Genomic DNA, 25,598 nt, shown 5'->3' with positions numbered 1-25,598 from the left:
TATGCTCTGCTAAGAGAGGAAGGAACAAATATCCCCTGGCAGATTAGATCATAACATGACCCAGACTGACAGTCTTGGTCTTGCAGTCAGCAATGACAACCCAAAGGTTCTGAATTTTACACACTGCAGCACAGAACAGCTGTAAGAACAAGTACAACACAAGTGTGTGTATGCAGAGATACATAGATGTGTGTATGTGGTCTCTTACCTCAATCTGCATCGTCTTCGGCTGGATAACATGGATTTTGTTCTTGTAGCCACACCAGACTCTATCATATACCACAGCCATGCAACGGATGGAGTGGTGAGTGTGGCCAAGATCCATCAGGTGGTAATTACTGAGATCCCACTGAGCATCTGAAGTGAAAAACAAGTATGGAAAGATGCATCTCCTCCATAACAGGTGAGCATACAACAGAATCCTCTACCTTTCTATATATATCTGGGTATACAGGCTTAGCTGATACTCAAATGCTCAGTTTGTTTATGTCTGTGACCTTCCCATGACTCCTGCTTCGGGCACAGCCTTACACTCATGAAACATGTAAAGATAAAGTTTAGTTTGGTGTCCAACAGCTCTCAAATCAGGCCAATTTAAACATCCTTTCTTGCAATGAAGTGAACAGGCTTCTCTAACAAGTACAACAAAACCCGTGTGAGAAGAGGGAAGACAGCTGAACAAGACTATGCAGAAACTTAAAAGGAAATGGGCCATACAGTCTTTGTGGTAAGGTTTCCTCACATCACAGACCTACAACATAATTCCCCCAAAGTGTCAAATCCAGAAGGAATCAGATCTCCCTTTTCTCACTAATTTTTAACTAACCAGGCAGATATTGTGTCCTTCACAGACAGGAAGCCTCTGTATCATGAAGCTTTATCTTATTTCTGATGGGAACAAATTTGATGCGTCAGTGGTTAGGCCTGAGCCTCATGACAAAGGCTGAATCAAAATCTGAATTGCACCAGCCCAGAAATATCTTTATTTCCACTTCTGAATGAACTGCTACTCAATGAATAACTACACTCTTTATACGCCAACATTAGTCACAGCTAGCAAATTCCCATGTGCTGTCAGATGTGAACACAGCTAAGAAACTGCTCAAGCCACAGGGAAACAAAACGCACAGCAGTGAAGATCAGAAATTGAATTTACTAACTGTACCTCCAACAACTGCACAGCACATGTATTCCTAAAAGCGTCACGTTTACTCCACATGTGCTACACAGCACATACACTCATTTTTTGTTCAGAAAAGCTCAGGAAGTGGTGTTAGAGTACACCTGAGATGGTTTAGGATAGCAATTATGTGTAATAGCCATGTGCTTTAACTCAAGTGTTTATACCCCAGCAGCCAGCAACTTTCTCACCTCAGAAGAGCGTTTAATCCACTGCTACACTTTCAGCCAAATTTTGTTTTCTCTATTACACTGATTCTTACCTTCTCCCCTATGGAATATGGCTAATGTTCCATCTGCCAGAGCAACCAGGACCCTCCCTTTCACATGCCTGAAATAACAGAATAGTAAATACATAAAAGCACCATAGAAGAAAACTCTTCCTGCCATCCATACACACCAACTTTACACAGTCTCCAGAATTCCCAGCCAGTTTAGCACTGCAGGAACATCCTGCAAGAGTTCACACCTCTTACCTTCGCTGCAGTAAGATCATCACATCTGTAAATTTACGGCTGAGGAAATTCTTCTTCACAATACAAACACCATCAATTTCAACAAATTCCCCCTCATTTACCCCTCAGTGAAATTTTGCCTTTTTCCTCCCCAGTTACTTCCTCCTGGTATTCTAGATATGTATTCACTGAATCAGGTCAGGAAGGCAACTGAACTGGAAAATGGGTTGGTATGAGGCTTTCCCATTACAAAAACCTTGGGAAACTCCTCTCACAAAACAATGCACTTAGGAAAGCAAAGAAAAAGCTGTGGCTGCCACATCCTTGAAAGTGTTCAAGGCTGGGAATGTGGATGGGGCTTGGAGCAACCTGGTCTAGTGGAAGGTATCCTTGCTTATGGCAGAGAGATGAAACAAGAGGATCTTTAAGGCCTGTTCCAACCCAAACCATTATGCGATTCTGTAAGTCAACGACAAAGAGCTGCTAACCCCCTTTAAAGCACACACACTTACACCAGGCTCAGCACAGAGTCTTTCAGTTTTATTGAGTGCAGACACTTCTTCCAGTTGGACACAGCTGAGTGCACATAAAGCCTGTGAGAGAGGACAAATTGGGGAGAGTTAGCAGCAGGGTCCCACACCTTTAGCCTGCCCAGATTTGACTCATCCCTTATGGTAGGAAAGGTGGAGGTGAGATAAGAAAGTGATGTTAAATCCCTGAGACTATGGTGAGCTGAGCAATGAAATGAGGAGTGAAAACCTTCTCCAGAAACAAGCAGTGAACCAAAGGACACTCATGTGTGGACATGAAAAATAAGAGCCCAGAGCAGGGAGGTGACACAGAGATCTGCTAGCCCAAAGGGAACACACCAGCCATTTTGAGCTCCCAGCCACATGGTGGGGGCGGCACTGGTGCACATCCCAGCATCCTTGGTTGACTCCTGATCTGGCAGTGTTGTGTTGGGTTCCATCTTCAGCTGCCCATTCTCCCTGAAGAGGCAAAAAAACAGTGTTAAGAGATTTAGCATCACTTCCTTCTCTTTGGTAGTTTTCAACTGCAAATCTGCAATTTACAGTATTTCCTTTCTCCTCCCCTTACAAACAAGAAGTACTTCAAAACTACAGACCCTAACTGAGTTTACCAAGACTATTACATAAACAGTATTTTCTCTGTTCATTTCCTGCTTCAACAGAAACAACGCAGAACAACATGGGCATTCAGGAACAATCTGTATCCGAGACTTCCACCCTGTTCTTCAGGCCATCACTTCAGCTTTGTTTGTCTCAAAAACTTTTGAGTGGCGAATATGCTTTCTTGGTTACTTTTACAGCACATCAGAGGTACTACTAGAATAAATCAACCATCATTTCTACACACGTATCAGTAAGCTCCTTCAGTAAGAATATGAAGTGTACACAAATTTTGGGAGACTTGCCTTAACCACAGGTCTAAGTTCATAATGAGAGGCCCTATTTGCATTTTAACAGCTGACCCAGTCAGTTGCAGGCTGAGCCATGTCTGTTTTAACTTCAGTTTTTTCCTTCCCTGTTATCCCATCTGTAATATCGCTTGGGTGTAAAACTGATAGAAGTCTGCCACTTTATCAGAAGATCAGGCTGCTTCTCCTATCACTAAGCTTATGAAAACAGAACTGATCAGTAACAGAACAGAACCATAACTCTGACCCCAGCCCACCCACCCGTTCTGCCTGGGTGCCTGGGCTGGGACAGGGTCTGTGAACACGTGCTCGGTGAGGGGCCCAGGCCGGGCCTGTGTCGGCTCTGCCTCGCTGGCACTGCTCTCTGGGACCTCTGTAGCCTCTGTTGCCTCCTCAGTAGACTGAGACTGGTTGATCTTCCCATTGCAGACAGGAGCCACCTCACCTGGAGGACAATGAACAGTGTGAGACATGCTGAATAATCAGTTGGTAAGTTAACTATATAGACATCAAGCTGTCAATTCTTTAATTTATCTTTCCTTTCCAAACTAAATCAAGCCCTGAGCCTGTGCCACAGACACAGCAGCTCATCCAGTATCTTCTGCCTGGATGGGAAACAGACAGTATTTTGAAGTGAGGCCTAATCTGTGACTAGCATAGCGCAGCACTGGAAGGGCTCCAAGGCTGTCACTACAGTATGGAGTCAGCAAGTGCAGCAGTATGATTTGCATGTGAGCTTAACTGGCTTCCCAAGGCTCAGGGAACAAAGCCATCAGAAGAGCAGCACCTGTAGCAGGGCAAACATCTCACATGCCCAAAATACTCTGCTATATCACTCCTGTATTCAGGCTGCAGCATGTGAATCACAGGAAAAAGGAGGGCTCTAAGAAGAAACGTACCAAAAGGGCCTTTGGTACTCCTGTATCATAGTAAAATTCTGGAGGCCTCTGAAGTGCTTAACATGGGGACAGGAGGATATGGCTGTAACACCATGAGCTTGTACAGGACTAGCTGTAACTGATAAGTCACTAAGTTTTACATCCCAAAACTTACTCTGTCCCTTGTCCAGTACAGGTGTGTCCCCACGTGAGGAACAGTTGCTTCGTGGCACATTGCAGCGGGTTGCACAGCCCACCAACGTGATCCCTGCCAAGACACCATCTGCTCCAGCTGACTCTTCGGGATTCACATCCCCCTCCAAGAATATCTCGCCTGGGGGATAGTCACTCTCACTGGCCGCTGAAGGGCAGAGAACATGTTCTCATGTAAGTCAAGCAGTCACTGCTAATTTAATGTAGCTGTACTCCTGAGGTCACCCTAATGATGGGAGATGCTGATCCTCGGGGCTCACGACCCTGCGGAGGCACCAGAGCATCAACCAGCAGCCTGATCCATGGCAGATCCCCTCATCCCTAGAATCAGTATCCAAGGCAGGTACAGAGCCCTTGCACACCAGACAAGGCTCACTCCTGCTTCCAAAAACCACCCATTGTGTACCAAAGGAATGACTTACTGAACACTGAACAGGGAGAGATCTCCACAGAAAGGTCCTACAGGAAGGCAAGATCTGGGTTATGATTTTGTGCAACAATTACAGAACAAAACAAAGCTCAGAGATTAGTTCCGAAGTGAGGACGTCTGTTATTCCTCAGTGGGGCAGGTGACCCTGAACAGACTCCAGCCTGGGCCACACTCACCGGGGATGCTGGAGATGCAGAGTACATGAGCATTGCAGACAGTGAACTGGTCCACCACTGTGCCAGGTTGGTTGGCATCAATAATCACGACTTTACTGGTTGACAGTGTGCTAGTAAGAATCCAGACACGGCTGGATGTGGCATCCATTTCATGGAGCTCCTTTGCCTTCGGGACAGAAGACACACAGGCACAATCAGCACTCCTCCTGGATCAACCTGAGCCTAACAGTGCTTGGCAACATTTACACATGGTGTAATTTATTTTAAATTATAGATTCTATTCTACGGTAGAACTATAGAAGACATTTTTCTCTTTCATACAGTTGTCTAATCAGTTATATTTAAATTTTTATTTTTATTAATTTGATTCCATTCATATTGCTGCACCAGTAGGCAGAGCACTGGCCAAAGAGCCTATCTGGTTTCTTAGGGCAAGAGCAATCTGGCCACTAATTTTCTGCTGTGATATCTGACAAATGTATCACTGAATATTCAGTCATCCAGAATGCCGTAAGTCTGGGATGCACCCACTGATCAGCTTAACCAAGCTGGTCTCGGGAGAGTAAAAGGCAGCAGTGTAAGACAGGTGTGGAGAAAATCTCTACAAACCAGACAGCATAAAATATTCTATTGTTATTTGCAAATTACAAAAGCTTGGTTCTTTAAATAGGGAAAAAAACAAAAAAATCACTTAAGCCTACCAGAAACCAGAACTGGATTAAATCTCAAGAGGCGCAAATGGGCTCACAGACTCTCCTCTTTTAACAAAGCTTTGCCTGAATGTATTTATTATTTTATTAATTTACAATGATGAGGGCTATATAATCTTCCTAGTACCTTCATCAAGCATTTAATTGCCCTTATTATTAGGATTTTATTCAAAATTCCAATCATTTCAAAAGCAAAAGCTGGGAAACTTTATACTGGATGATTTGTCCCAAATCACACCAAAAGTCACAGAAGAGCCAGCACACCACAGCACTGCCCCATAGGCACAAGAGCATTTTATGGCATAGTACAAAAGTACTAAGAGAAGGGGTATGGTAGGGATGAAATGAGAAAAAACATCAGAGGCAAAAAAACCCCATTTTATTTTCTGACCTTTTTTTTCTCAGGAGATGTATGGTTACTTTTGTTGTTCTCGCCTTCCACTTCCCTATCACAGGTGAGGGGATCATGCCCAGGATCTAGTTTCTGCCCATTCCCAGGCTCCTGTTCCAAAGGTCTCCATCCTGAGAGATTGACTCCAGCTGCACACCACAGCTAAGAAACAGAAGCAGGAATCTGAACTAAGAATTCTGCAGGCTTCATGATCTCTTTGAATTCAGGCGCCTTTGTGAAGAACTGTCAAATGTGAAATATCTAAAATATTTAGTTGAAAAAAAATACCAGATCTTGATGATTTCTACTAGAAGAGAACAGATTTGATGGAGCTAAGACAGAGAATCTCTGTACCCAGCAATAACACTGCTTTTTAGTCACTGCAGCAAAGCAAGCCAGGACATGGCAGACGTGTTCAAACTGACAGAAGACAGGTTAAATGAGATATTAGAAAGAGATTCTTCCCTGTGAGGGTGTGAGGCTGGTGAGGCCCTTGCACAGGTTGCCCAGAGAAGCATGTGGCTGCCCCATCTCTGGAAGTGTGGAAAAACAGTCTGCTGGTTTAGCTCCCACATAAGCAGTTTTCTGAAATCAAATCCAGCTAACTTCCTATGAATTATTTCCAGGAAGCTTTTTTAGAAAATGCTGGGAACAGGAGTACAGAAACAAATACTAGATTTATCTAAAGCTTTAAGGAAAGATGCTGCACAGAACATTATCTAAAGTTCACACCTAGAACCTTCTAGAAACAACAGCATAGTGGTTTTTTTTACAATTTAACCATCAAGATGACTTCTAAAAACCATCTCTGAATCAAGTAATGACAAACTGGCTATTTCAAAACAACCAGTAACAGTAGGTAAGTCTGCCACCTGCACAGATGACCACTTATGCCCAACTGCAATTCTACTCAAAACATTCTAGTATTAATAGACGTGGCTTCACAAAAATCTACTGCATATTATAGTGGCCTGTTACCAATGAATTCTGGCCAACAGAAGAAGTAGAATCTAAAGAATGATGGAATTTTTTACTTTCACTTGGTCATTTTCATGAATTTTTAAATCGGTTTCCATAACCGGACTGAGGAGACCTAGCGAAAGCATTAGAAGCATAAAATGTTGCTGTTGTTGATGAATTGTCTCAAAAAAGCAAAAGATGTCACAGAGCAGCAGGGGACCTAGCAACCATAACCAGCTGAGAATTTTGTCCAAAAATACTTTTTTCCTACATTCACTACAAACCACCATTCAAAAAAAGGAAGTGGAGGATAGAATTTGGAATATACAATGTCAAAAGAATGCAGATAGTTGTAAAAACTGCAGGTTTAGTAACCCAAATTCTTTGCTTGTTTCATGTCCCCTTTCTGGACTGCATGATGAGCAGAAACAACGCACCTTCATAGTTGGGTCCTTCTCTACTAGTGGGCGACAATACACAGGCACAGGGACATTTTTCATGCGAGTGTCTTCCTGACCACCATTGGGACTCAGCTAGGGGGAGAGAAGACAAAAAAAGACAGTAAAGCTGCAAACACTGGGATATGGCAAGAAAGGTGGAATCAATGTGGCAGAACCAACCAGAGGTGGCTGCTGCTGAGGTTTCCTATCACGTCTTGTGTGAAATAGAGTCTTTAAGGAGAGAGGAGCAGTGCACCCAAGAGACCATTTCACAGTCATCAGTGCCCCAGTGATGGCCAACAGGCTACACACTGCCCTGCTGCTAGCAAAAAGATGCTCCCTGCAAAGAATCAGGACACTAGCATTCCCTTTCATCATGACAGCTGGACTTGATAATCTTAAAAGTATTTTCCAAACTTGAGTCTATGGCCTGAAACCTCTAAGCCATGCTGCCAGTCTCCTCCCTTTCAGAGGGTCTCTGACCAGTTAAATGTGTGACAAGCCAGCAAATGAGGCTGATGTTGTTGATTTTGTGTTACTGATGGGAAGAAGTGGGCATAAATTCCATTTGTTTTTCATACTAAATGACTGTTAAAGTTCTCAGAGTATAAATGAAGTAACTAATGTTCCAGCCCACTTATAACAAAGGAAACTTTATGTCCCTCCATTGACTTTGTTGGAGATACACAGAACATTAATTTGGTCTGCGCCTACAATTATCACACCAAAAAACCATGCACATGGTACCTCTAAATTAAACAGTGAATGACTAAGGTCCTTAGTTAATGACTGAAGTCAATTCCACTCAGCCTGTCCAGGTCATGGTCCCTTACCTGCTTGTACTTGGCTGGGAGGCTCCAGCCACAGGCCTGCAAGCGCCCATCATCATTGCGTACGTGCTCCCGGACCTGCCGGTACTGCTCTCGCTTCTGCTCACGGCGTGCCGAGGACGTGCAGTCACTGAGGAGAGAAGCACAGTGTCACCCAGCTGATGGTTAAAGACAGGAGCTGAGGGTGAAGGGAGTGTGGCCAGTATCAGGGAGGGCACACACAGCAAACCAATTCCAGCTGTGAAAATAGATGTAGGGAATCAGAGACAGAAAAACTCTGTTGAAAATCAGACACAGGCAGTTCTGATCTGCCACCTGAGTGATGTGGCAAGCCAAGTCATTGTCATCCCCTCTTGTAATGTTCCAAGAGCCCTTCAGAAACAGAGAATAATCCTTCTCTAAAACCTGTCTAGGAGACCACACCAATTTTTGCTGAGCTGTTACAATTTACTAATCTAGTGTCTCCATCAGGAAGGCATTTTCAGTTCTTTCCCTCCTCATTATAGTCAACTATGGATTTTTCTATTATTAAGTTTTCTCTGCTGACAAGCAAAATATGCACTAACTGCTGGTTCCAACAGAACAACTCCAGTTTTGCATGGCAAAAGTTAAACCAAACTTGATCTGTGAGCTTTTAGACATATTTTAATATAATCAAATTTTATTTGCCAGTTCTAGCTCTCAAAAGGTTTTTGAAGTATCATTCTCTGGTACAAACATGAGCAGAAAAATTACATCCTGTGGGCAGCCCCTTATGTAATGCACTGCTGGGAAGTACTGAGACACCACAGCATGACTGTGAGATGTCATCAGAGAAAAGGACAGAATAAGGGCAGTGGGTATCTAAAAAGTTTAAATTTACCCTTCTACAAGATCCAGTGTCTTTTCAACAAATTCTTTTTTTGTAAAAGTTATCCTGCTTTACCACCACATTCTCCAAAGTCCTTCCATAAAAACACACCTCATGTGAAACCACACAACCTTTGCAATGGCAGAACATGTTGTGAAGTCATGTAAAGCACTGAAGAGTTTTCTCCTTTCATGTCACCAACACAAAGAATTTGGGTAAGACTGTAGTAGCGATACCCAGAGGCTCATTTTTAGCATGGTTAAGATTAAAACCAAGTACTAGAACTTAAATGTGCTGTGGAGAGAACTTTTATCTTCACTTAAACCTTATCAAAAGGGTTGTGCAGACATTCCATCCCTTTATCATGATGCTGCCATCCCACTCCACCACAAAAACCCTCCTTCATTCCATACCAATCTGCAAATACAAGTAGAGAACTAGAGTGGCGGCAACTTGAGTCCAGTGGTCCCTGCTGAGATGATCTATCATGCCTGAAAAGCCATGGGTACTGTATGTTTGGGAGGACACAGTTTGCTGAACCTATCCATATATTAATTGATGAGTGAAAGTCCAGGGAGATAAACCACAGAGAACAGACACATACCAACATCACACAGACTATTTCCAGAGTGGAAAACAGCTTATTTCAAACACTGCTGCTCTTTGGGAGAGCTGCAGGGGAGCCTGGCTTGACACATAGCCCTGCAACTCACTCGTCAGGGAAGAACTCGAGGGTACGGCTGCCGGAGGAGATCTGGCACATGGTGTGGCTGCGCCGCTGGCTGAACCCTGCCGTGGTGGGAGACTTGTAGTGGATATTCACAGAGGGGTAGCTCCTCTTTGCTGGGGGAGGACTGGAGGAAGAGCTGAACAGACGACTGAAGCTAGGGACAGAAAAAGGCCAACAAGTAAGAGAAAAGGTTCCTAAGGAGAGAGGCACCATAGACACACAAAAGGGGAAACAGGAGTTTGGGATCAAAGGCTGTAAGCCTGTCACAAAAACTGCTCTACTTCAAACCCAGAACTACATCCTTAGTCTGATCAGCATAAAGTGTTTTTAGCTTCCAGAAATAGGTAACTTCTGAAAACAGCCCTTTATTACAACTGACTGAGTGTAAGAAAGTTTACGTTCCAGGACACTCATGAACTTTTTCAGCTTGTGAAACAAAATCAATGTGCATGGTCAGATCTGCTTTTAATTTCACTAGGACAAAAGAAGCCCTTTAACACAAAAAGGTTAAGCCAACAACATTTCTATCTGACATTAATGTCAGAGTCTACTAAGTTGCTGCCTGAAGTAGTAACAGTAACACTCTCCCTTTTCTTAACTTGAATGAACCACCAAAGAACTTACAACTGCCAAATGGTGGATTTCTTCTTCTCCTGGACAGATGGGTGCTCACGGGAAGCTCTATGGACAAACACAGCAGAACCAAGTTAATTTCTGCATCTCTGCCAAGCAACAGGTCATTTCCATCAAGGAAGCCATATCAAAAGTCAGAATTCATTCTAACGTGTTTCAAAAGACACCGGGGAAAAGGACACGCACTGGTCTCCAATGCAAGCACACCCATCCACTTTAAGTATCAATGTGAAAGGCAAGTAAGTGTGTTTAAGGTGAAGTTTTATCAAGACTCTGTAACACTGTCTGCCACAGTGTGGGAGCTACAGAACCCAGCATTAGACTCACTTCAAGCCGTAGCCTTTAGAAGTCATCAATCAAAAGTTAGAGCTTCTCCCAGCTTAATAAGCACATAAGAAACAAGCAAGACAAACAACTGTCAAGTGTCTCCAAATAGTATCAGCAACATGAGATTTGCAGCTCAGGAACAAGACAGAAAGAACTGGTATTAGGAGAGAAGCATCTACGAGCAAGAAAACTCCCAGTACTTCTCAATGCTATGTTGGTAGGAGTTGTGTTGACCACAAGGTAAAACATGAACAGGTTCCGTCCTGAACGGGGATGTCTACCCAACACCCAGCCTCACCTGATCATCTCTGTCCACCTGACAGCCTCCTGCAGCTCCATCAGCCTCTCCTTGTACTGGTTGCGCTCCATCAGGACCCGGGCCATCTCCACACGTGTGAAGCGCCGGCGCTGGGCAATGGGAATGTTGTCCTGCAGAGGGGAGGAGCACTGCTTCAGCCAACAAAAGATGGAATGGGATTGAGGTTAGTACCAGGCAAGTCAGGGGACAGATACATATTCGTTAGTTCTTCTGTCCAGCTTGATTTCACCCTCATTTCCCCATATGAGGAGCTAATTTAGACAGTGTGCTCTAAGGGCCATGGACCCCTGACTGTTCGGCAAACCCATGGAAATTAAAATGAGGATCACCACCAACTTAAACACATAGCCCTCACATACACACATCCCAGTGTGGGACCAGCAAGGTGCTTTTATAGTCTGCAAGGAATGGTGAGAATTGACAGTGGTCTGTTAGTCCAGAAATTTGGAAACTAAAATTTTAATTCAGTAGCAAAGTCAGTCACACGCAGCAGGGAGCACCACATAATGCCATCTGCCCCCTCAAGAGGACTGGAAGGAGGTATTCTGTTAGTACAGATGGATAGAGATAGGCTAAAGGAAACTAAGGAAACGCATTTTCCTCTTTAGTGACACAACTTGACCTTCCGATGATGGCACAGGCAGCTTTGGGTTGGAAACAACACAAGTGAAAGTCTGTCTCTTCTGAAGAGTGGAAAATGAGAACAACATGACTAAATTGCAGAAAATATTTGCACAAAATAAAGACTGCAAGGGTTTTAGGAATTCATTACTAGGAGGTGGCACACAGTAGTGCTAGACTGCGGCAATTCCCAAGCTTAGCCTGGCTGGTAGGTGCTGCTGAGAGCTGGAACAGCACTAATTAACCAAGTCCCTCTCTAGCCTCCTTGGACTTTGAATCAAATCTGTATGACTAGTCAAAACAAGAGCTGTATAAACAAGAAGGAATTTTTCAATTATTTTTTTAATTAAAAAAGAACCAGACCTCCTGTCCATTCATCTGAAAACAAATCCAACTCTCTTCAGTAGCTCATAAGCAAAACTTGAAAATGTTCCCATCTACCTAAATTCTCAACAGATCACGTTCACTCCAATTAAGTCAAGAGATTTAGGCTAAAACTGAACCTGCTCTGATGCCTTGTGTAAGAAAGAAAACAGTAACACTGATAAGCAATGCATTGAATTCCCTGGCATAGCAGGGACATTTACAAGGAAAATCTTGTTACTGCTTGATTTGCCTTTCTTTTTTCAGCTACAGTTGGTCTTCATTGAAAAGCTCTATCCCAGCCAAAAGAGTTTCAAGAGCTGTCCTAGAAGAACAGCCCATGAGCCTTCTCTGCCTGTACCCTGTAATAGGCAGTAATGGCGTATGGAAAAGAATTAACAAGAAAAACGCAGCACTAAGACATGGTGGTAGTCACTGTTGCAAAGCTGGCTGTGTAAGCTGGATTTCACTGCACGATGTCCTCACAGCTACATCTTCACTGCCAACATGGGGACGGGCTCTTCTGGAAAAGCCTGACAGTTCTAACACCCTGAGAAAATCCTCACTGCACACTAGAATTTAATTCTAAATTAGGATGGCATTGAGCAGGGCAGTGCTCTAGCACCCAGCTGCACAAATTATTTCCTACACAGTGCTACTGCCACTGGGTCAGCTGCTCTTCTGTGCCAGATTCTGGTTTGAAAGTTGTATGAAGGGATTTCATGCTCATCAGCTGCAACCCATTCACCACCCTTGCCCTCACTGCTAACATAGGCACATCAATCTGCATCTCAGCACTCATATACATGAAGCAATATAGGTAAGTAAATCAATCCCCTTTCCCCGCAGGCATTTTAGTAATGTCATATACCAATTCTGTACAGAGATAGCTGCTTACATCCTCCACCTCCTCTTTGGGCTCTCGTCGGGCAACAATTGCTTCAGATTTCACTCTAGGAAACAGGAAGAAAGGGATCAAAACACCAAGTGACACCATGGCTGGCTTTGGGAAGAGAACCAGCTACGGGAAGTCTGTCTGCATCCATCTCCATGTGTACCAAGTGTACAAATTTTGAGATGCTTCTCTGGCATTTTCCCTACCTCTTCCAGCGCATTACTCTGAACAGCTTCGCTGACCTCACCCCATTTTTTTCAAACATTTGTTGCGAGTACCAAAATACTGACCACTGGAATAATGCAGCCAGTTTCTATTTCTGAACCAGCATCTACATTCAAATATTTAATATTCAAATATTTGATGAGAACTGAACCATTTTCAACAGGGAAAATGCTGGCTTAAATGCTTCTGCTGGACTGCTTCCGCTTTCAGTAGATTATCAGATTCTTTGTGATTCAATGCAGTGAAAAAAGCCCCTAACATGAAGAACAGTTTGCCAAAATGGTAAAGAACACCAAATCCTGATAAAAAAATACTGGAAGTATTTAAGTGAGTGCTTTCAGTTTCTTTTAACTCCTACTTTATGAGGCATTACAAAAGGCATTTAAAGAAACTTCCTGCTTGCAAGACTACTTTCATTTCAGACGTTCTGAACAATGAGGAGACCAGTCTGTTATTCTTGGTGATTCTGAGCTCACACTACAGAACCTTCTGGATTCCAGCCAGAGAGAAAAACCCTGTCCTCTGCCCTGAGCTGCACAGCCAGCTATAATGGAACTGTTCTGCTCTGAGTTCCAGGAGGCAGTTTTGTGCATACGATGTGAAACCACCCCAGGCTTTACTGGGCAGTTGGGATAGCTTCTCTAGTTTGAAAGGAAGATAAAAAATGGCATCTGCCTGTATCAGACTTTAGAATCTCTTCTGCCTCTTCTCACTCTTAACATGAGCAATGAAACAATTACTGATACAGGCATTTAAGTATTTCTTGTGCAATTCTGTATGAGCTCTTTCAGTAATTGAATGGGCATTCACTTCTCTCAGAGCTATCCTGGCTGCTAGGAGGATCAAGCTCTTGGCAGTTTCCTTCAAAACTATCTGTCTTGAAATTCCCTTCCTTTGGGTGATTTTGGTTGTTGTGGTTGGTTGGTTGGCTTTTAATTGCAAATTTAAATCCTTAATGCTTCACTCCAGGGAGCGTGGGTTTAAAGTTGCTGCTTCAGAATCCTAATCCCGTCTTGTGCTCTCTAAGGTACCTTTGAATGCCAATGACAATCCCATGAGTGAAACAGAGTGAAACAGAAGAGGTGGGTGCCCCAGCTCCTTGGGGCATGGGGGTAATTACTCACCTCTTTAGCTCCTCCTCCAGCTCCTTGACTCTGGTTTCTATTTTGGCTTTGGCCTGCTTTGTTGCCTCCAGTTCTCCCTTCAGCACCTCCTGCTCCCCAGACAGCTGGTCCACCTTGGCAATCAAATCATTCTTCACAACGTTCAAAGCATTTCTTAAAGGTGTGAAAGGGACAATAAGCAAAACTGCCCAAAACCACCAGCTGTCCATAAAAGAGACCTTTAACTAAAGTCACAAACACTACAAGGAGAGTTGAAACAAGTGTGTTTAACAATTCAGTCCATTTATGACTCAAGGGAAATTAAACTTCGGGAAGATGGAGCTGCAGAAGAACAGAGAAGTCACCAGAATTGTTCAAGATGAGGTTTTTCCATTCCTGTATCCTGACTAACAAACCAACCTCTCCTTCAGAAGCTGACAGAACACTGCCGAAGGCATGTGTAGAGCAACCTATCTATTTCTGACAGAATCAAAACTGCTGTCATCTGCAATTGAGGGTAACTGCAGATGATGGCAATAGAAATACGCATTTCCAAACAGCTCCAAAACATCTTAAATTTATAAAATCAGTAGCCTCCCATCACATGAGGTTATCCAGCTCTCCCTTGGGAGTACCCTGCCTTCCTCTTCCCAGCTGCTCAGCTTTAATAGCTGGTTTGCCAGCTTTTCTCAAAAACCAACTCCATTACATTGTCTGAGTCTCCTCCATCAACTACAAAATATTTGAGAATTCAACAATGACAACTTTTTTCTAAAAACAAACCTTGCAAATAAAACCTTATTATCAGCAGCATCCTCACAGAGGCTCAGACCAACACATGGATTCCCACTGATGTTAACTGAAAGCTTGCAACTGATCTCAGATGGTATCTGGCCCTAGAAGTACATGCCTAGAGGCTTTATCCAAGTGCCTGCAGAAAGGAAATAGTTAGGAAACAGCTCAGGAGAGCAAATCTTCCTCTACAAGTGAAGGAACAAGTATTCAGGACAACCAGTTAGATAAACAAGTGAGGCAGGAGTTCTGGCCAAGACCTACTCCAAGGTGACATCTCATTTATAACCAGGCAGGTAGGTCAGAGCATGCGACAGTTCCTTACTTGGTCTCCAGCAGCTGAGAGTTCTCCAAGAGCAGGTTGCCCACTTCTTTGCCCATTCCTGAAAAGAAAGGCCAGGCAGTTTTCACCTGCTCTCCTAGAAACATGCAGCTTTTGTGGCACTGACTAACTTACGCTTGAGGAAAAGAAATCACTTTTGTTAGGCTTCCCTAGATTCCTATGTCCTGTGTGGAGAGAGGAGTGTCTCTAGCTGAATGACCAAATAGCACCAGCAAAGACACCCATCTGTCCTGTAGAGAACCCAAATTCAGACCTAGCTTCTCACCCCAACCTTCACAGACCTTTTTGAGAGGGACAAAGGTGAGAGCTTCACTAATACCCCACCAGGGAAGTCAAGGCAGTAACTTCTGTTTCAGCCCTGAGCTATTGCAAAAATTTTTTATCATTCCTCACACAAAATGGAGGTAGGGTTTATGGGTTTTTCACAGAGGATATCAGAACACTGTCCAAGTTGCTGTCCTGATCTGCACACTAGTGATTTTCTTCCATTCTTAGTATACATCAAATTTTCTGTTTGCATGATTTGGGATCATGGCTGTGACGCCTTTCATACACATGAAAGGCTTCCCCATTACTGACCTTCTGCTAGAGCAATTTTAATAAGACTGTGGATTGTTCCTTGCTATATCTAGCTCTAACAGCTTTCTCACAGCTGTTTAAAATGTGAAGTCTCAGTTCCTCCACCACTTCAGACCCACACTCAACAGCTACAGCAGACTCTGCACTTCACTTGGACACCCATGTACAGCTGCAATCTGCAGACTGGTTTACAAGAACATTGATCTTGTAATCACATATGGGGCTAAGAGAAAAGGTTGAATACAGTATTTAATGAAACCAATGATTATTTAGGGACTAAAAGCACATCTGGATTGTTTCCTGCTACCAGGAACTTGCTGAGTCCCACAGTCAGCCTCTGTCTTATTGTGAGGAACACAGGCCGCCTGAGAGCTGAAGGCAGACAGGCCTCTCCCTGTTGGAGGGCAGTGCTGAGGGGTGCAGCTCATGTCTCACCACAGGTCCCAGAGTATGAAGAAGTCTCCCCACAATCAGTATTTGTCCTGCCCTCTGAACTCTCTCTTCCTTCACAGCAAAGACATCAACAGTCTTCATGATACGTCATTTGCTGATTAATTAGTATTTGCAGAAAATAAAAACAACAAAAACTTGAATTAAATGGAAGTTAGAGGAACATGGCAGTGCATGACAAGTGAGAACACATCACAACACTCCAACAACACAGATCCTGTTCCTACAGTTAAATGGGATGAATTTATGATGACAAAAGCAAATTCCCAGCAAGAATTAGTTAGAAGCAGCATTTTCAAAGAACTTTTGAAAAATTAGTGACAGATAATTAATCACTTTGATGTTTCAGGAAAATGTGTGTCAGAGAATATTCCAACAGCACAAAAGTGGGAAACACTAATTGCAACGCAAACTACAGTGTATTTCGGGTTGGTAAGGTGAAGGATCTATATCCCTTTTTTTTTTTTTTTTGACAATGCTGCATGTAGGTCAGAAGACCCTGAAGTCCTCTGTTTACTAAATTCTTTTCTTGCTCATTTTTAGTGATTCTACAAATAATCAATCAAATATTTAGCCTGTATGCCATTAAATTGGCACAAGAACATTAAAGGTGCTGAAGAACATCCAGAAAAAAGCTCATCCCCATCTTTTTTGGATTAAATATTTTTCCTTCATATTCCTGAGTCATACATCCCTCTCTGCAGCTGTTTTTGGGAGAGAAAGAAATTCTGGGGGAGAAGGTGAGCTATCAAGGCCACACAGTATTCTGGCAGTATCCTTCACACAGCTTCTACTTATGTGTGATGCAGTGACAGCCCAATGCATTAACTACCTAGAGGTTGGAAAGGCTCCTCTGGGAATAAAGAACAGGAAGAAGCCTCCCAGAGCAATGGAATGGCACTACAAGATCATCTTGCACAGCCCTGTTCATGGGAAGAAAACTTTCAGTGTGGAGAGACTAAAAAGAGACCTCTTCAACCCCATGGGGCATGGAGCAAACGGAGGCGAGGTCTGGGCAGAGCCCTGTCCAGCAGAGTACCTCAAACATCTTCCTCCTACAGCCAGGCAAACAGTGTGAAGCATCAAAGCGGATAATCAACTGCAATGAAAAAGACAAGAATCTCCAAACCACCTCCACAGAGCAGCTACATCCTGCTTCTTGGAGAGGTGCCGCCACCACCGCAAAAAACCAAACCAAGGGGATGCAAGACATATGGATGGATGATGAGTGGATGAAAGGAATGCAGAAAAAAAATACATATTAAAAAAAAAGAAAAAAAAAGAAAAAGAAAAAAAAAGAAAAAGAAAAAAAAAGTAAAAAGGCCTTCGCCTTACCAAAGAAATCATCCCGTACTATGAGAGCCATCCCATACGAGAAAGGGAACAGAAAGAGATGGGGACAAAGGGGAAGAAAGGAAGAGAAAAACAGCAGCCATTAAGTACCAGTCTGTAAACAGCAAACAGAGCAGCTCATCAGCACATGTACAGTGTGTGGTGCCAGCACATGTGATGCTTGGTAGAAAGTTATCTTGTTCTGCTGCAGCCTGACCTAATGGGGACTTTACCTTAGAGCGTCACAGAATGGTGTGAATTGAAAGAGTCCTTTAAAACTAATCTGTTTCCAGTCCCCTGCCATGGGCAGGGACACCTCCCACTAGACCATATTTCTCTAAGCCCCATCCAATCTGGCCTTGAACACTCATTGTGGCTGGGATGAAGCAGACACAGCTTCTCTAGGCAACCTGTGCCAGGGCCTTACTATCCTAATTGCAAGAAAAAATATTTCTTCTATCCAATCTAAATCTCCCCTCTTTTGTTTAAAACCGTCACCCCTTGTCACAACAGATGACAGGATAAGCTTGAGACGACCTCATCTGCTTCCTTCATCTTCATCATTTTTCCTGTATGATACATCCTTGAGTTTCCCATCACAACAACAAAGGCAGGTCAATAGACATTATGAACAGAGTGAAGGAAGGACAGTAGCAGGGCGGAGAAAACAAAAGTGGGGCTGAGTATCAAAGCCTTCAGTTGGCCTAAAAAGACCCAAATCCACCTCCACACTGCAACAAAATCCAACCCAACTTCAGTGGGAGGTTTTCTGAGGAATTTTCACAAAAAATGCTGCTTACAGTAAGACCAGTTTGAATGAGAAGAAGGGATGATGCCATCCCTTTCCTGGTATCATCAAGAGCCCACACAAAGCAGTGCCAGGCACAAGGACGTGGCAGAGCTTGTTGGCACATAACACTATTGCAGCTGCCAGGTTACCACCTTTACTACAGGGAAAATTTTACCTAGTTTGCACTGCAATGAAGACAGATCTCCTTGACTTCAACTGAAATTGCATCAGAGCCCAAGTGTATTTTACAAGTAGGTGCAAACCTGATGGCAGAGCATGGCCCTAGGGCAGCAAGCAGCCTCCCCCAACAAAAGACAGAGCCACCGCCCAACTCCTGAGACAGAAAGGCAAAGTTTCCACCGAAGACAGAGGTTTTGCCATTCTAACCCATCATGAAAATGTCTTTAATGTCACTACCACAACACCTGAAGGAGGTTGGTTTGCACCAGGTAACCCCCCCCCAGGCACTGGCACATGGAGGGACTCCTCATAGCACAGGCCATGGAGAGGACAGTGGGACCCTCACTCAATCTGTGCTCACCTGACCTCTGCTACAAGCACCCTTCCTGGCAGAAAAAAAACCCTTTGAGCCCCAAGACCTCGAGTGAAGGCTAGTGCAACACTGTGGAGCAAACCTGCCCACAGCCACACAAGAGAAAGCGGGTTGAAAGGTAGCAGGAACGTGAACATGGCAGGGACCTCCTGCTGCAGGGACCCACCAGTGTGAGGCAACCAAGCAAGGCAAGGTGGGAGAAGTCTGCAAAGCCAACCGTGTGTGGACAAGAGGCGGGGAGTATCACACGTGTATACCACATCATCCGACCTCAACCAGAAAAAAAGAAACAAGGAGAACTGAGAAGGAGATACACACCTGAGAACTCCCCTATGCGCCATGTCCAGCGAAGCACAGAGAGACAAGGGAAAAAGGAAGTGAAAAAGGATCCATCAGTGAACTGAAACCAACAAAATCAAAATTTTGTTCAAAAAAAATTAACAATGATTCAGCCATTTCAATGTCAAAAGGCATGAAATAGTAAGGACAGGACCTGCCATAGTTGTTGATGACATGACTCTACATATAGGACAGAAAAAAAAACCAAGGAAAGGTAACCCACAGTTCAACTGCAACCACACCTCAGCTAAGATCAGATTTCCAGACGTGGATCTGAGGCAATCAGATCTTCCTAGACTGGATAAACATTTATTTTGTCTTTATTTACTCATCTACTACTAAATGCAGAACAGCTCATTCCCACTACCTCTCACTTCCTTTCCCCTCCCACTGCGATTTTAACAGCTGGATCCTCTGAGACATCACACAGAGACAATGACTGTGCTCTCCAGTGACACTTTAGCTTGCAAAAGACAACTGGTTGCATTTAAAACCTTTCTTCTATCTATCTATCTATCTGGCTTAGTGTGATAATCTCATTTCAACTTCTAAACACAACACTGTACATAAACTTACCGCTAATAAGGCTGCATTTCTGCCTTAACCACAGACCTCCTGTTCTTTAATTTCCAAAGCAAATATAGTTGGTTATCCTAAACCTGAATCACAGAACAGTTTGGGTCGGAATGATTATGCAGTTCCATCCCCTGCCATGGGCAGGGACACCTTCCACTATCCCAGCTTGCTGCAAGCCCCCTCTAACCTGGCCTTGGACACTTCCGGGGATGGCACAGCCACAGCTTCTCAGGGCAATCAGCTTACCACACTCATCACCCTCACAAAAAGGACCTGTCCCCTAAGCACAGCCAAACTGCTGTGATCATTTGTGTCTGGAAACACTTGGGATAGCTAAGAGCAGGAAGGCGGATCTGGTAGAAAGAGGAGTGCCAACTAACACTCCTTAGTCTGTAGGAGAAATACGGGAATTTGGTCCTCAATTCTCATCAGAAAATATCTGTTCTCACGCCACATTTTTCTCCAAAATACTTCCTATACAAACCCATGTATGCAAAGCAGTATTAGAGGCAGAAGGGAACCCACATGTTTTGTGGATTTTATTCAAAATAGTAAAACATGAAGAGTGCCAATTATTTATCAGGAATAAATGGGATTCTCCATTCCAGAATCAGACTTGCCTGCCAGCCACTGCTCAAGGGTAATTTCTGTAAGTCTTGTTTTTAAGGTCCTCTTTAATGAGATTTCTTTTTCTTTAAGAAACTGAGACAAAAAAAAAGAGAATATTCTTTACAGATTGACTGCCAAGCTTTGAGAGACCAGAGGAAGTAATAAGTCTTCACTTAAGTGAGCTTAGAGTTATTCACTAATTTGATTTGCAGAAAGAATCAAGCTCTAAATATGACCTAGACAGACCTCTTTCAGCTTGTGGATCTTGTTTCTTACATCATGTTCATTAAACACCATTTCCTCTGTGTCTCTTCAGACTCAAAGGTACAAAGAGAGCACAAAGAGAGAACATTCTACCTAACAAAAAAGCAAAAATTTGGATAATGTTGACAGATTTTTGTCAGCCCCAAGATCTAGACCTTTGCTTCTATCTTTACCAGACTTTCTTTTATGCTTTCTATTGTGCAAAGCCAAAAAAGTACCAGTCTTTGTCGAGAGACATGACCCCATGAGATCTCTGTGGGCTTCCTCCTTTTGTACAACCAGCAAGGTGTGTGTTCATTTAAAAAACACTCTTATATGCCAGAGTCAGTGGCCAGAACTCAGCAAAAGGATTAATTAGATCAATGTTTATCACAAAAAAAGGCACAGAACTATCTGATTTCATCACAGTCCATCTCCCAGGTTTGAAAATGAACTAGCCTTCCTATTTTACTGGCTTGCCGTGGGATCACCTGAAAGGGTTCTGCTGCTCTGCTCAGGCCAGCAAATGGTCCTAGCACAGAAATGTCCTCCTCAAAAAGCCACACTGCAGTCTTCAGAAACTTGACTGTGATCTTCAGGGCCCACATTTACATGGGCACTGTTCAAGAAAGTCTTTGTACATTTTTATTGCAAGTGGTAACTCACAAACAACAGGTATCTCACCACACCGAAGTCTTTGGGCAGCCTTATGGCAGGAAGAGGTGAGGCACCTTTGACTTCCTCCGAGACTGCAGTGAACAACCATCCAAGACCTGGGCAACAAAAAGCTTTGGCTCTTTGAAAACAACAGCCTGCATTTCTTGCTAATCACTGGGTCAGACTACAGGGTAATCCCAAGGGGAAGGGGATTTAAAGAAGGCAGGCTTCCAAAGTGGGAAGCATATTGTCCAAAGCCATTCATACACCAAGGAATTTTCCAGAATAGTATCTATTTCAAGTCAATAATACCTGATACCCCAGCCATTTTGGGGGGAGAAGGAAAGCAGCAGTTGGCACAGTGATCAGCAGACACTCCTTGATAAGGAAGGAGTGGACATGAGGATCAAGAGAAAACAGATAGTCAATGACAATATTATCCAGTTTTATTGTTTTGATTCTGCTATGAAGAGAGCTCCTGATAATGTATGAAGCTGGCTAATCAAAATTCATTCCATAGCTTTAACCATCACAGGTAGTTCCTACTGTCAAGCTTTCCTTTAAGTAGGAGCCCCAGCTCTTCTGTAAATGGCTACCAGCATCCAGGGGATTCTCAAATCTGGAAATCTCGCTTTTCCTTCAAAATTCCTCATTTTGTAAATACTTGCACAGATTGGCTCCCACTGCAGGCAGAGAAAACCTGTGTGTTCATCCTGAATCTTCTGCAGATTTTTCTCCTTCTGGTAGTCTTGAGTTGAATGTGAAACAATAAATGATTTTACACTTTCGACAGTGGCATGAGGGCTCTCACACATGCTGCAGGGCTAGCATGATTTAAAAAAAAAAACCAGCCCAAATCTACCCATATCAAAAAGCTATTGCAAGCATTCTCATGACGGTCTTCTGGTTCATGTTCTTAATTCCAGTACACTATTTGGCTATAATAGTAAGATTTTTCACAGATACTTGTCTTTCATCAGACAAGAAGTACTGTATTAATTCCTTTCCAGTTTTCAGTCCCCATCTTCAAGGTTAAGTTTTTGTTTAATAGGGCAAAATATATCACCCCTGCAGAAACATGCTTTTTATTGGTCCTGATACAAGACATATCAAACCTGACATAAGTACCTTCCTAATTTGGGCAAAGGTGAGCTGCTGCAATTCTATGTGACACACTTCAGCTCATTCTGTTCTGGACACCTACACAGAACCAAACTTACAAGATTATCCACAAACAGATCCGTATCAGTAATCACCAGAAAGGAAACGTTCGCTTTCAGATCAGCTTTCTTGCCACTAAGTGCACATAAAGCATTGTTTCTGGAGTCCTCGTGTCCTAAGGCTCCTTAAACCAAGCAGTAACATGGAAAATGAGCTACACTGTTATAAACTCTATCAGCTGCTCATGTCACCTGAGTATTCAAAGACCACCTGTTCTGTCCTGATGCAGGAAAACAACAGGAATTAAGAACATGTTTAAATTCTGTCAAAAAACAAGATCTAAATACTCAGGAATCCAATAGAAAAAGTATGGAGAAGGCTCAGAATGCTCCCTGAGGCAAAGCTGCTTCTCTGACTGCTGCAGGGTCCCAGTCAGGAACAGAGAACACAGCCTGGCTACAGGTATTACAAACACCTTCAAAACCAACTTAAAAAGTGAATTATTACATCTCTTACGCTGACTGTAAAACAGTAAATATTTCATTATAGACCATAATATTTCCGTATCATTTAAACATCAAAAATTTAAACAAATGAGTTACTTTCTTACAGATTTCAATTTTTTTTACTCTGAATATAAAATTACTGGGGGAGGAATTTTCGGCCAGAAGCAGAAAATTTTGTCTTCAAATTATTGTGTGGGAGAATCCTGCAGAAAAGTAACTTATGACAACCCAAATAAAAGTTACCTAACAGCTAATAATTCTAAATAATCATTACTGTACTGCAGGTACAGGCTTCTATCACATGTATCTCAATTTCCATGCATTCTTAAAAAAGCTAAACATCCAAGCTCTGAAATAAAAAGAGAATTTAAATGTTCTAGAAGCTTAATATAGTGTCATTGTACCAGAGAAAGCAGAATGGTGCTAACAAGGTTTTACCTAGCAGATCTGCTCCTTCATCAACATCTCCAATGACCTCAGACCCTGCTGTGGAAAGTTCATGGTACAGGGAGTCTGTGTTGATGCCAAATGCTTTGTTCACAATCCCCTGTGTTGGGCTGTTGTTGGAAGCAAAAAAACAGAAGGAATCTTGTTACTTGGCAACATTTAAGCTCAAAAATCTATCTCTGAAATACTGAGCATCTCAGACTGTTGCAATCAAAACCTTGAGAACACATTCCATCTGTTCACCATTGGCTGAATCAGGGAACACACTGAGTAAAGAAAATAGCATGTTATTCCCCATATCATAGAATCATGGAATGATTTGGGTTGGAAGGGAGCTTAAAGACCACCTTGTTTCTATCCCCTGCCATGGTCAGGGACACCTTCCACTATCCCAGGCTGCTCCAAACCCTATCCAACCTGGCCTCTGACACTTTCAGAGACGGGGCAGCCAAAGCTGCTCTCGGCAACCTGTGCCAGAGCCTCCCCACCTTCATAGCCAATAATTTTTTCCCAATATCTCATTTAACCCTGCCCTCTGGCAGTGGGAAGCCATTCTCCCTTGTCCTGTCTCTCCAGGCTCTTGTCACGAAGTCCAGCTCTCCTGGAGCCCCTTTAGGCCCTGGAAGGGCTCTGAGGTTTCCCTGGACCCTTTTCTTCTCCAGGTGAACTCCTCCAGCTCTCCCAGCCTGGCTCTAGAGCAGAGGGACTCCAGTCCTTGGAGCATCTCCATGGCCTCCGCTGGACTTGCTTTAAGAGCTTCGTGTCCTTCTTGTGCGTCTATCATGCACAACCTCAAAGCTCACCCAGATGATTTATTCAGAAGTCACACAAATTAAGGACTATTCAGTATTTCACAGAAAAATTTCAACTCACAGAAGATCTCAATGATATTCTGCAAGGATTCCCATGCTCCTATCAATCTAGATAGAAACCTCAGACAGCAGTAAGACCAAGTAAGAAATTCAGTATTGAAAACAGCAACGGCCTTTTTACTTGGCCCACCACTAAGTGCCATCAGCCTGAAGGGTCTGTTTTCCCTTTGGGTAAGCCTATGTATTGAAATGCTTCTTCAAATGTCCCCAAATGTATTTCATTAAAGGTAAATCAAAGTTAATAGTTTTTAGTCTTATCAGGTGACGGCACATTTCCACCTCTCAGTGTCTTTGATACCATCAAGAATCTTCTTATATTTCTTGACAGTCTCATGGCTCAAAGCAGCAAACAGCTCTTACAGGATGGGCAGGCGAGGCAACCTCTGGGATTGTGGCTGTCTACTCTAAAAAATTGTCTTAATGTGGGTTATAAACACTTCGCCTTGCATGAGGGCCATCAACCCAGCATGAACAGCAGCTGTGCAATTTCTCCAGCAATATATCAGAAAGGTCAGCACCAAGTGAGACGATCTCAAGTTGTATGACTTCATTATCACATAAATAATCTTAGTGATTACAAATGAAGAATAGTAGCTGCCTCCGATATTGCAGCTACAGCACACTGCAAAGAGGAGGAAAAAAAGCGCGTTTTTCACTTACAGAAAAATTCAATCTACCCAGACATCTGAGAGCACTGAGGAGGTACAAATGGTGCCCTGATGGCACTGCAATTAATCAGTTCACACAGTCCGATGGTCAGTACAAATGACGAGAGAAATCAGCACCCAGTCTGACCTGGAGACCTAATTCAGACTGAACTTTCCTGTCCAGCATTCAGCTTTCAGAGTTATATGTTTCATGAAAGCACTCTGCTTTCAGAGCAGCACACACACGGTTAGTCCAAGACAGGCTGTGCCTCCTGTAGCTCTCAGTCTCACCACCTGGAGGAGAAATTCCTGCCTGAAGAGCTATGATGCATCGATCCTCTCTGTTTCCTTCTTTCTCTTGGATTTGACTAATTTTTATCTGATCTCATCAGTCACTTTTGTCTTCTCCACACAGAGCGGTTTCAACTCCCTAGATTTCTCTTGACCCTAAAAATAGTCCAGGCATCCTACATGTTCCAAGGGAAGCTTATCTGTGCATGCCTTCCCAACTGAGAAACACAGGTGTTATTGCTGCT

General features: G+C 43.2%; 1 protein-coding gene across 30 annotated transcripts in view; it reads right to left on the bottom strand.

Moving 5' to 3' along the window:
* Positions 1–25,598, bottom strand: part of MAPK8IP3 (mitogen-activated protein kinase 8 interacting protein 3) — a 57,770-nt gene that overhangs the window by 8,297 nt on the left and 23,875 nt on the right. For 9 of the 30 annotated variants that reach the window (XM_088174723.1, XM_088174734.1, XM_088174741.1 and 6 more), the window contains 19 exons: positions 23,535–23,653; positions 19,324–19,335; positions 17,666–17,683; positions 15,284–15,341; positions 14,188–14,340; positions 12,815–12,896; positions 10,939–11,090; positions 10,305–10,361; positions 9,664–9,834; positions 8,104–8,230; positions 7,268–7,363; positions 5,871–6,032; positions 4,770–4,935; positions 4,126–4,311; positions 3,334–3,517; positions 2,504–2,623; positions 2,147–2,227; positions 1,443–1,510; positions 209–357 (listed from right to left, as the gene is read on the bottom strand). In XM_088174723.1, coding sequence (XP_088030849.1) covers positions 209–357; positions 1,443–1,510; positions 2,147–2,227; positions 2,504–2,623; positions 3,334–3,517; positions 4,126–4,311; positions 4,770–4,935; positions 5,871–6,032; positions 7,268–7,363; positions 8,104–8,230; positions 9,664–9,834; positions 10,305–10,361; positions 10,939–11,090; positions 12,815–12,896; positions 14,188–14,340; positions 15,284–15,341; positions 17,666–17,683; positions 19,324–19,335; positions 23,535–23,653 — 2,161 coding nt within the window. The remainder of the gene's footprint in view (positions 1–208; positions 358–1,442; positions 1,511–2,146; positions 2,228–2,503; positions 2,624–3,333; positions 3,518–4,125; positions 4,312–4,769; positions 4,936–5,870; positions 6,033–7,267; positions 7,364–8,103; positions 8,231–9,663; positions 9,835–10,304; positions 10,362–10,938; positions 11,091–12,814; positions 12,897–14,187; positions 14,341–15,283; positions 15,342–17,665; positions 17,684–19,323; positions 19,336–23,534; positions 23,654–25,598) is intronic. The other 21 variants (XM_088174728.1, XM_088174743.1, XM_014890236.2 and 18 more) reach the window with 13 other exon arrangements.

This window comes from Sturnus vulgaris, chromosome 16 (genome assembly GCF_052056855.1).
Source record: "Sturnus vulgaris isolate bStuVul1 chromosome 16, bStuVul1.hap1, whole genome shotgun sequence".
Taxonomy (NCBI): domain Eukaryota; kingdom Metazoa; phylum Chordata; class Aves; order Passeriformes; family Sturnidae; genus Sturnus; species Sturnus vulgaris.
The sequence above is the reverse complement of the archived record's forward strand: the minus strand, read 5'-3'. Positions and strand labels throughout refer to the sequence as shown.